This window comes from Oncorhynchus nerka, linkage group LG5 (assembly GCF_034236695.1).
Source record: "Oncorhynchus nerka isolate Pitt River linkage group LG5, Oner_Uvic_2.0, whole genome shotgun sequence".
Taxonomy (NCBI): Eukaryota; Metazoa; Chordata; class Actinopteri; order Salmoniformes; family Salmonidae; genus Oncorhynchus; species Oncorhynchus nerka.
The window spans coordinates 44,819,174-44,831,270 of record NC_088400.1 but is presented as its reverse complement, the minus strand read 5'-3'; the positions used below and the strand labels follow the sequence as shown (position 1 = coordinate 44,831,270).

General features: G+C 44.5%; 1 protein-coding gene across 1 annotated transcript in view; it reads right to left on the bottom strand.

The window, feature by feature from the left end:
• Positions 1 to 12,097, bottom strand: part of LOC115129549 (teneurin-3-like) — a 74,208-nt gene that overhangs the window by 3,496 nt on the left and 58,615 nt on the right. The window contains exons 20-23 of the mRNA XM_029660004.2: positions 9,850 to 10,085; positions 8,297 to 8,593; positions 6,066 to 7,677; positions 5,685 to 5,815 (exon numbers count right to left, since the gene is read on the bottom strand). Of these exons, the coding sequence (XP_029515864.2) occupies positions 5,685 to 5,815; positions 6,066 to 7,677; positions 8,297 to 8,593; positions 9,850 to 10,085 (2,276 nt within the window). The remainder of the gene's footprint in view (positions 1 to 5,684; positions 5,816 to 6,065; positions 7,678 to 8,296; positions 8,594 to 9,849; positions 10,086 to 12,097) is intronic.

Sequence of the window (12,097 nt, the reverse complement as noted above, 5' to 3'; positions counted from 1 at the left end):
TGGACCATGTGGTCAACCATGGTTTGGCCTTGAAAGAGGCTGGGCAGAGAGTGCAGCCCAATCTGAGCCGCTTCACAGTAGCATCCATCATTCAGACGTTCCAAAATGAGAATACTGTAGGTACGTACTGCAGACACTGGAAATATCTACTACTTTTACTACTTGACTGTAATACCTCATAAAGCACAGTAAAGTCTGTAGATTCAAATACATACCGTAAGGGGAAACCAAGTAAACGTTTCAAGTATTACTGTACAGCGCATTCGGAAAGGATTCAGACCCTTTGACTTTTTCCAAATTTGAGTTACGTTACAGCCTTATTCTAAAATGTATTAAGTAATTTTTACCCCTCATATATCTACACACAATACCCCATAATGACAAAGCAAAAACTGTTTTTTTGTTTAGAAATTTATTAAAATAAAAAAACTGAAATGTCACATTTACATAAGTATTCAGACCCTTTACTCAGTACTCTGTTGATGCACCTTTCGCAGCCATTACAGCCTCGAGTAATCTTGGGTATGACGCTACAATCATGGCAGATCTGTATTTGGGAGGTTTCACCCATTCTTCTCTGCAGATCCTCCAAAGCTCTGTCAGGTTGGATGGGAAGCGTCGCTGCACAGCTAATTCTAGGCTCTCCAGAGATGTTTGATTGGGCTCAAGCCTGCACTCTGGCTGGGCCACTCAAGAACATCCAGAGACTTGTCCCGAAGCCACTCCTGTGTTGTCTTGGCTGTGTGCTTAGGGTCGTTGTCCTATTAGAAGGTGAACCTTCCTCCCAGTCTGTGGTCCTGAGACCTCTGAAGCAGGTTTTCATCAAGGTTCTCTCTGTACTTTGCTCCGTTCATCTTTCCCTCAATTGTGACTAGTCTCCCAGTCCCTGCCTCTGAAAAACATCCCTACAGCATGATGCTGCCTCCACCATGCTTCACCGTAGGGATGGTGCCAGGTTTCCTCCAGATGTGACGCTTGGCATTCAGGCCAAAGAGTTCAATATTGGTTTCATCAGACCAGAGAATCTTGATTCTCATGGCCAGAGTCCTTTAGGTCCCTTTTGGCAAACTCCAAGTGTCTTGTGCCTTTTACTGAGAAGTGGCTTTCGTCTGGCCACTCTACCGTAAAGGCCTGAATGGTGGAGTGCTGCAGAGACGGTTGTACTACTGGAAGGTTCTCCCTTGAGGTTCTCTGGAGCTCTGTCAAAGTGGCCATTGGGTTCTTGGTCACCTTCCTGACATAGGCCCTTCTCCCCCGATTGCTCAGTTTGGCCGTGCGGCCAGCTCTAGGAAGAGTCTTGGTGGTTCCAAAATTCTTCCATTTAAGAATGACAGAGTCCACTGTGTTCTTGTTGGACCTTCAATGCTGCAGAAATGTTTTGGTACCCTTCCTCAGATCACAATCCTGTCTCTGAGCTCTACGGACAATTCCTTCTACTGTGACTCGGTTTTTGCTCTGACATGCACTGTCAACTGTGGGACCGTATATTGTCAGGTGTGTGCCTTTCCAAATCATGACCAATCAATTGAATTTACCACGGGTGGACTCCAATCAAGTTGTAGAAACATCTCAAGGATGGAAACAGGATACCTGAGCTCAATTTTGAGTGTCAGAGCAAAGGGTCTGAATACATATGTAAACAAGGTATTTCTGTTTCTTTTATACATTTATACATACATACATACATTTGCGCTTTGTCCTTATGGGGTATTTTGTGTAGACGGATGAGATTTGTTTTTATGTAATCAATTTCAGCATAAGGCTGTAACATAACAAAATGTGGAAAAAGTGAAAAGGTCTGAATACTTTCCCAATGCACTGTATGCATTAAATTTGGAGTGATACTACTTTGTAACATGTTTATCTTGTATGCTGTTTTACTGTAGTGTTTACTGTACTATGTGCTATTTTGTTTTTGTAGGACTGAAAGACGACCACCACGTGGTGGTAGAACGCGTCTATTTACAGACCAACAGGAGCCTGCCATTGTGCAAATGGAAGTTGTAAATAATGCCATAAGAGTGTGGGAAATCCAACAGCAAATGATTGAAAACCAGAGTGAGCTCATCAACCATAGCCCCCATCTTGGGGCTCGCCTGTTCTGCATGTTATTCTGGCATTAATACGTATCACATATCAGTTTGCAAACAATGTAAAACATAACATATATCATTGAGTTAATAAGGCCTCATACAAACATGAGCTCTTTTTTTGTTTCTTGAGTAAGGCAGGTCCAAAATGCATGTGTTTCAGCCTAGCTCAGTGCTTTCTGTGGTGGTGGGGCAAGCCAGCAGAAAATACGGAGCGTTGGGCCGTGATTGGCTCTGTGTAATGTCACTCATGGGGACACTACGTCACTGCAAAGTCTAAGAGGAAACCTTGAAAATTTGAGCCCTTTGGGTGCTGCCATAGTGTTACATTAGATGTGCCCATCCAAGAATGCTCAAGGTCATTGGCCACAGATAAATTGACGTCAAATCACGTTATATGTACAGTAGCTTTGAATGGACTGATCATGTCAATATCATACTTTCAAAATCTTAGTTAGCAGTATTTTACCAGTTGGACCTAGTTTATTCCTGACATCCCAATTGTCTTGAACACACTGAAGTCAAATTCTTGCAGTTCCGAGTTAACAGTTGTTTTGAGTGCGGCACAAATAATGCTTCGTTGACAGCATGGCCAATGTTGAATGTTTATCATTTTAAACTTGGAAAAGGAGCCCCTTAATTCCACATTTATGACCACACGGCCACTGTCACTGATTCCTTCCAAACCACTCGTTGAATTTGAGATTTCTAACTTGTTGTGTAATATTTATGGCCGATGTACACACCGATATGTTTTATCTATAATTTATTTTCATATGACAAGGATTAAAAAGGATTTGCCAGTAGATTGTCGATTTGATTCATGATGATGGTCATCCAACTCGGAGTTGTAAATCCGGCCTCAAGTTGTTTTGAAAGCACCATAAATCCAGAGAATGCCAGACTTTGATGACAACATTTGCTCATGAAGGACCGTCGTGCCACCTTCCTGTTCAAGTGAGCACAGCACAAGGTGAGTCCATATGCCAGGGAGTTATGTATACTGTCGCTATGTATACTGTAGCTTTATTGGTCACATACACATATTTAGCAGAGGTTATTTGACTGGTAGTGTATATTTAATGTACATTTGCATTTGTACTGTATGTGTGCTTACAGTATGCTGTTTAAAATGTATTGAGTCATGTTGAAGTCTAAAACAAAAATATTTGCATTTGTGTGACTTTCTTGTTTGAGTATACACAAACAATATACAGTATTGAATATGACAAATTAGTGTGATCTGGGTTGTCACTAAGTTAGATTCCTTTTATTTGTTTGTACCGTAAATTCTGAACTATTAAGCGCACCTGAATATAAGCCGCACCCACTGAATTAAAAAAATAAATGTATTTTGTACATAAATAAGCCGCACATGTCTATAAGCCGCAGGTGCCTACTGGTACATTGAAACAAATGAACTTTACACAGCCTTTAAACGAAACACGGCTTGTAACAAAAATAAATAGGCTTTTAAACCAAACACGGCTTGTTACAAAAATTAATAGGCCTTTAAACGAAACACGGCTTGTAACAAAAATAAATAGGCTTTTAAACGAAACACGGCTTGTAACAAAAATAAATATTTTTAAACGAAACACGGCTTGTAACAAAAATAAATAGGCTTTTAAACGAAACACGGCTTATAACAAAAAAAAAAATTGCAGTAAACAGTAGCCTACCAAGAAAGTCATTGGTCACTATCTTCCTCCTCCTGTGCACTGAAACCACTGAAGTCATGTCCTTCTGTGTCGGAGTTGAATAGCCTCAGAATTGCTTCATTCGATGTTGGATCGTTTTCATTGTCGCTCTCGTCACTTTCATCCGGAGGCAAATTCCCCGCTGAGCACATGCTGCCCTCTTCAACACGCAGCAGTCCAGCCTTTCGAAACCCGTTGATGATAGTGGATTTTTTGAGAATGCTCCACGCTGTCAGGTCCCACGGGCAGACTTTACCATAAGTTGCTCTTCGCATGCGGCCCGTTTTAGTGAAGGATTTCTCCCCACTTGTCATCCAAGCCTCCCACTGAACACGGAGGGTCACCTTAAATGCACGATTTACACTGATGTCGAGTGGCTGCAAATACTTTGTTGTGCCCCCAGGAATCACAGCTGGAATTGAGTTTGTCCTCTTGATGTTTTCTTTCACAGAATCTGTTATGTGGGCCCTCATGCTGTCCAACACGAGCAATGCCTTGTTCTTGTGAAAGAATCCTCCCGGTCGCTTGCTGTAACACTGCGTATGCCATTCATGCATTAGGCCTTCCGTCATCCATCCTTTCTGGTTGACTTTCACAACAATTCCTCTCTGGAATTTTCCTTTTGGCATCGTCATGTGTTTAAAAATCAACATCGGTGGAAGCTTTTCTCCCGATGCCGTGCAGCTCAGAACACAGGTGAAGTGCGTTTTTTCATGCCCAGTTGTTTTCAGCGTGACGGATGATTCGCCTCTCCTGTTGACAGTCCGAGTGAGAGGCAGGTCTAACGTCAGATGGAATGCTCCGCTATATTTGCATCAGTGAATTTGCGGAAGTTTGACACTTTTTCCTCGTAGTCGGGAGGGAGCTGCTGACACAGACTCGTCCGTACCCTGATGGACAGGCCTTTACGTATCATAAATCTTAGACACCATGATGGTCCACCTCTAAAATCCTCAAACTTCATTGCGGTGGCGATTGTTTTGGCTATCAGTCGGATCTGCACAGTTGAAACACATCGGCCGTCTGCTCTCTGTGTGTTGACCCAGTCTTCAAGCTCATTTTCTAGTTTGGGCCATCTGCTTTTCTTCCCTCTGAAAGCTTTTGCTTTTTGTCAGTTCCTCAAGCTGCTGTTTCCAATGTCTTATCATGGACTCATTAAGGCCAAGCTCCCGTGCAGCAGCTCTATTTCCTTTTCCAACAGCCAGATCGATCGCCTTCAACTTGAAAGCTGCATCATATGCATTTCTCCGTGTCTTTGCCATGATGAGGGTGACAAAATGGGAAGTTTGAGCACGCTCGATTTACGTCACATTATGTGACGGTGCTCAGTTTTTTGGCGGCATGAATCTTGTGAAAGCGGGAAAAATCCATAAATTAGCCGCGTCATTGTATAAGCCGCGAGGTTCAAAGCGTTATAGTCCGGAAATTACGGTATGTCTCATTTGTATGCAGAGTTTCATTATGAGAAGGGAGTACATGATTTTGATTGCGGCGTTTCGTTTTGCAAGATGTCCGTGGGGTTTAGGGAAATTGGCTAACTGTTTAGTGTACCTGAGATGTAGTTTCAGCAAACGTGTGTTAACAATTGGGAAAAACTATAATCAAAGAATAAATGTAATTTGTACTTGTTCCTATGCAAAAGCTGTCCAATTAAATAGGATGCTATGGGCTAAATAGCATTCCAATTAAAAAGATGGCGCTACTGAACAAAATATACATTTAATAGAAAACTGTAGAGCATGCTTCTTTTCACCCCAAGAGTGCTTGATATTCAGCCAGCAAACAACTATGGTCTACTAGATCACCCTGTTTACTATACATTTACCTAATATATGGACCGCAAATAGCATGACAATAACTGAGATTTTGAAATCATGTCAGATATGAAACCAACCGGTAGATCGTCCCAAAGCTGGCTCTTCTTCAGTTCATAGGAGGGGTGGGTCAGGTCAAACTTTGGGACTGGGAAGCCAGGAATGGTGTTGTGTAGATGGAACCCAAAGGTCACTAGCCAGCTATTCACATCTACATCGGACAAATAAGGGCAGAGTCATAATAAATATTTAATGGCATGGTTATGTCATAAAAAAAAATATGGAATTTTTTTATAATATAAGTATTTTGTGTCTTAGTTAACATTATTAAGCTGGTTATACATGCATGAACAAAGCACGTATAAACATTTCATCTTTTGAATAGCACATTTGAATAACATGTATACACTACGTGCACATTAAATATGACGAAGTAAAATAAAAGTGAATAAATATCCTACCTGCCACATATTCTCTCACTTCATGTACTTTGCTGATGGGGTTGTTGTTTCTGAACATATAGAGATTAAAAGGACCTGGCTCTTTCCCCACTCGTTTCCACGTGCTGATGTCAGGCACAGTCCACCTGCCGGGCATAATGTCATAGTCCCTCTCACCAAAATGCAACAATTTGGTCAGCGGATCATAGAGTCCCCCGTGGAACCCCAGCAACAGTTGAAAGTCCGGGTTGGAGTCAAAGTAGATCTCCCCGTACGCCGTGTACTGGACCTGCTTGATCAGGAGGCCGTTGCTGGTGAATACGGCAAGAGGGGTTCCGGTGTTGTCACAGGCGATGTAGTACTCCTCTCCGCTGCTGATCTCCTGGGCAAACAGGTGGCCCTGCAGGTCATAGTACATTGAGGTGATCTCAGAGCTGGAGTGATTGTAGACGTGGGTGATTCTGCTGGGGTAGCTCAGGTCTGCGTAGAAGTATTGCAGGTGCTGCCCTAGGCTGGCCTTGGTGGACACCCTTCGGCCCAGGCCGTCGTAGCGGTACTGGATGATCCAGCTGTTGCTCTTGCTATAGACGCGCGCCAGGAGTCCTTTGGAGTTGTACTCAAAGATCTCAGAGCCTCGCTGGCGGAGGAAGCCATCCTCGTCCATGCGGTACTGTACGTCTCCCAGGCGGGTGATGCGGTCGCGGAGATCGTAGCGCAGGGGGAGCAGGCGGGCACCGTTACCTGGGTTCAGTAGGTGGAGGTTGCCATTCAGGTCATAGGTGTAGCGCCACATGACCTTGTCATTGAGGTAGACTGTCTGGAGCTGGCCATCCACATCATACTCGTAGCCGTACTTGGTGGTGTTGGCAAACGGTCCAATCTTGATCTCCCTCTTGGTACATCGCCCCACGTCGTCGTACTGGAAAGTGATCCAGTACATGAGGGATCGGAAGATCTCGTACTGAATCTCCTTGATCCGTCCGTGGGCGTCAAAGTGCTTTGTGTAGGTCATAACAGCCGTGGAAATGATCTGGTTGATGTCATAGTAGATGACGCCGAACTTGCCGAACTGCTCGACTTTGCCGGATATGTCGTCGAACTGGTAGAGGTCGATGGGCAGTGGGGTCTCATTGATGACACCCTGCACGCTAGTAATGCGCAGGCTGCTGTCATAGGTGTAGTCGAAGCGGGCGTTGACCATGCCGTCCTCGCTGAAGCGGAAGATCTGCCGGTCCACCAAGGGGCCCACTTGACGATAGCGGATCGAACATATAAAACCCTCGTTCTGCAGGTTGACCGTCTTTAGCACGCCCGCCATCTCGTCATAGGTGAAGCTGACCCGTGTGATGTCATACAGGACTTCAGCTAGCTTGTTCTGTCGCCGATACTTGTAGAGGACCTGGCGTCCCGTGCCCAAGTGCGCCACTCGCTGGAGGAGGCCGTCCTCGCTGTAGTCCACAGCAACAGAGGCATTGCTGTCGGGTGGGTGAAAGAGGTTGCGGTAGTAGCCCACCGAGCGGACCGTCTGCATGGTGTAGCGTGCCACACTGGGCATGGTGACTGCAGATAGCCGATCCTGAGAGTCAAAGTCAAAGATGTACTGACGCTGGCTGTGGAGCAGGAGCACCATCGACTAGAGGAAAGATGAGGGAAGGGAGAACAAAATGATTTACAGTTCTTTAAATATTCATTTTTATACAGTCCACAAAAGCTATGTTTTATGAATACAAATAATTATATATACACCACCAGCTCACTAAATAGCCTAAACAATTGCATCAGACATTCTCACATTTATTTCTGTCTCATAAAATTTTTGCAGACTTAACAGTTAATTAATATGCACTTTGGATGCTAGAATTGCTTTCAGTGGGCTGCCACCCTTTCAGTGTGCCCCATGTTTCTCTGTTGACACGGCCTATCCCAGTCACGCGATGAGGTCAAGGAGGGCGAGGAAATCTCTGCATGGTTTTGCATAAGGAAAAGACCTTGGAACTGAGTCCGGCAGTAAGTTATCTCACTTATTTTAAGTTCTGCGAGAAGTTAACATAGAGCAGCTCTAATGTGGGAAAGTACATTATGTGTGACTGTGTGTGTGTGAGATTTAAAAGTTCTGCTTCAGCAAGGTGTGTGTGTGGCCTCGATTTCAATATACAATTACTTTTACCATCAAAAGGTACTCCATTTTTGTTCGTGCATTGATCGACCAGTGGAGAAACCAAAGCATTCTATAGAGTCGCTTCAACCCTCACCTTGTCCAGATATGTGTAACTCCACCTCTTCCCGTCAGCAAACACTCTGGACACGAGGCGTCCCTGACTGTCGTACTCCAACCGCTCCGTGGTCGGCCCCCTCTGGAGGGCATTGATCTGTCCATTGCTGCTCAGGCTGACGTTCACGGGCAGCATCTTACTGCTGGGCACCCACAGCACAGGGTGGCCAGTGGCATCATAGATAATCTTCAGCAGGAACTTCCTGTGGTCGTCATATATCTTCTCCGTCCTCAGCGTACGGTCGTAATCAACCGACAGAATGTTCCGGCCGTTCACCTGTTAGTTGGTAATATGTGTATTGGATCAAAGCCCAGACAAAAACAAAACAAAACAGACAATGAAGCTTTTCAGTCAGTCACAGAGGGCACTTATAGTTCTGTTTGGACGCTTGTTAAAGTGGCATTTAGTGTGATTGCCGCTCTTTGGCATTCAGTGTGAGGAGATTAACAGCTCCTTCAAAGGCGTCATTAAACTCTGGCATTTGCTCAGCAAGTCTTAAATCCCACCCTCCTCCCTCCTTAAATTTAATGGGGACAAAATGGCTGTTAACCCTTTAGGATTGGCTTATATGGATAGGTGACAATTAACATTTTTTCTGAAGAAGAAGAAATGCATAACCTTAGTAACAATGGAAAGGGAACAGTTTGGCGATTATCTGAAAATTATTCGACCAAAGCTGACACAAGACTGAATCCAAACATTACACTGTTGATCTTATTGTGCAAAAGAAGTATTCAACTATAAGGTGCTCTTTGAGCACTCCTAGCTGTGCCGTTAAGGAACTAGAGCAAGTACACTTGTAGTTTTGTTTGGAACAAAACCCTGCATCCCCGCCATCACACAATTACTGTTGCTGTTTTCGCAATCCAAAAAGGGTCCATTATACGTCGCAATCTAGGTCAGTTGGGCATCATTTGAGTTATAAAATACGATATTGAAGTGCAATTCAGGGAAACGCATCATAATTTTGGTGAGCATAGAAAGGAGTGCCTTCAGGCACGTGTGTCGCTGGAAATTTACTTAACAATAGATAAGCAGCCTCATCCTGTTGACATGTCATCCAGTGATCATGAACGTCAACACTGTTTATGACATGAGCTTTATGATATGGAAATGTTGAGTGCACATTTGGCCAGGTGTTTAGCTCGACTGTATGACGTCAAAGCGGTACTTCTTATAATCCTGAAAGCCTCATCTTTCAAAATGTGTAGAGTCCTCTTAATTTACAGCATTTCCCTCACTCAGACAACAAAACGTTAGCAAAAGTTGCCCAGATTAGCGGGAGGGATGGGGGCAACGTCTTGTCGCGCGTGCTGCTCAGGTTCAGAAGGGCTGTCAGTCAAAACCCATACAGCGCTGTGAAGCAACAGAGTCAGAGCTCCGATTTCATGTATAGCATGTTACTGTACAGCCACTGCGGTTCAAATTTAGGAATTTAGCAGTGACCAAATCTGAATGCAGCCAGGGAGTCAAGTGTCACAGTTGGTCTTGCTAGCAAGTGAAACTTTCATGAATAAAACAGTGAAACACACCCTTAGCTTGCGCCCAAAAACGATGACTTTGCCCCTGGCCTGCTCCTTGCGGAAGCGCCACTCAACCAGGTTCTGCCCACTCTCCCCTGGCAAACTCATGTTGCGCCGTGCCACTGTGGGGTTGGCAGTGCCCGCCAGGATGTGGGGCTCAGTCTGGTAGTGGGTGTCCATTCCGTTGGCATAGGTGATCCTCAGAGAGTTATCATAGCCCACCTGATAACTGCTTCTACATTGATCTGAAAATGTAATAATTGATCATTATTGATAACATGATTGATAACATTGTACTAAGTGTTGTGATTATACATCATTGTTGTGGATACTAAGGGAAATCTTGCCTATGTCGTGGTAGATAACAATAACACTACCTTCCAATAGAAAAACAGACAGACAAACATTAGAAAAGGACTATAGAACTACAATAAATGGAACAATTCACTAAATAGCTTTGAAACACAATACAAAAAGTTACGATACAAGGTTTCGGCTCACCCCACACACTGAAGGAGTAAATCCGCTCACCCATAATGATACATGACTTAAGCTTACTCAACTTTGCTCTGAGACCCCAGCAACAATGACAAAAGAAAACACATTCAAAAAGGCAGCCTGAACTGTTTGTGTATCAGCAAGACTGTCAGCATGCTTCAGTTCGGCTGGCAGCTAGCCGAAGTCGGCTAGGCGAACCAAACGAGTGTGCTTGCATACTCCCTTCAAAGACCTTTGCTTGAAAAATGAGCAAAAAGCGGCAAGAGTACCGTTTGTCCACTTTGAGACGACGTAGCCAGTATACACTTCCTCAAAATAGACAGAATTAATCAAACCAAATCAAATTTTAGTGGTCACATACACATATTTAGCAGATGTTATTGCGGGTCTAGTGAAATGCTTATGTTCCTAGCTCCAACAGTGCAGTAGTAGCTAACAATTCACAACAAATACACAAATCTAAAAGTAAAATAATGTAATTAAGAAATATATACATATTAGGACAGGCAACGTTGGAGTGGCATTGACTAAATACAGTAGAATAGAATACTGTATATTAACTCAGAAAAAAAAGCCCTCTCACTTTCAACTGCGTTTATTTTCAACAAACTTAACATGTGCACATATTTGTATGAACATAAGATTCAACAACTAAGACATAAACTGAACAAGTTCCACAGACATGTGACTAACAGAAATTGAATAATGTGTCCCTGAACAAAGGGGCGGGGTCAAAATCAAAAGTAACAGTCAGTATCTGGTGTGAACACCAGCTGCATTAAGTACTACAGTGCATCTCCTCCTCATGGACTACACCAGATTTGCCAGGTCTTGCTGTGAGATGTTACCCCACTCTTCCACCAAGGCACCTGCAAGTTCCCGGACTTTTCTGGGGGGAATGGCCTAAGCCCTCACCCTCCGATCCAATAGGTCCCAGACGTGCTCTACGGGATTGAGATCCGGGCTCATTGCGGTCCGGGAGCTTTGCTCTTCACCGACATTCCTGTCTTGAAGGAAATCACGCACAGAACGAGCAGTATGGCTGGTGGCATTGTCATGCTGGAGGGTCATGTTAGGATGAGCCTGCAGGAAGGGTACCACATGAGGGAGGAGGATGTCTTCCCTGTAATGCAAAGCGTTGAGATTGCCTGCAATGACAACAAGCTCAGTCCGATGATGTTGTGACACACCGCCCCAGACCATGACAGACCCTCCATCTCCAAATCGATCCCGCTCCAGAGTACAGGCCTCCGTGTAATGCTCATTCCTTCGATGAAAAATTTGAATCCCACCATCACCCCTGGTGAGTCATAACCATGACTCGTCAGTCAAGAGCACTTTTGCCAGTCCTGTCTGGTCCAGCGATGGTGGGTTTGTGCCCATAGGCGACGTTGTTGCCGGTGATGTCTGGTGAGGACCTGCCTTACAACAGGCCTACAAGCCCTCAGTCCAGCCTCTCTTAGCCTATTGCGGACAGTATGAGCACTGATGGAGGGATTGTGCGTTCCTGGTGTAACTCGGGCAGTTGTTGTTGCCATCCTGTACCTGTCCCGCAGGTGTGAAGTTCGGATGTACTGATCCTGTGTAGGTGTTGTTACATGTGGTCTGCCACTGCGAGGACGATCAGCTGTCCGTCCTGTTTCCCTGTAGCGCTGTCTTAGGCGTCTCACAGTACGGACATTGCTATTTATTGCCCTGGCCATATCTGCAGTCCTCATGCCTCCTTGCAGCATGCCTAAGGCACATTCACACAGATGAG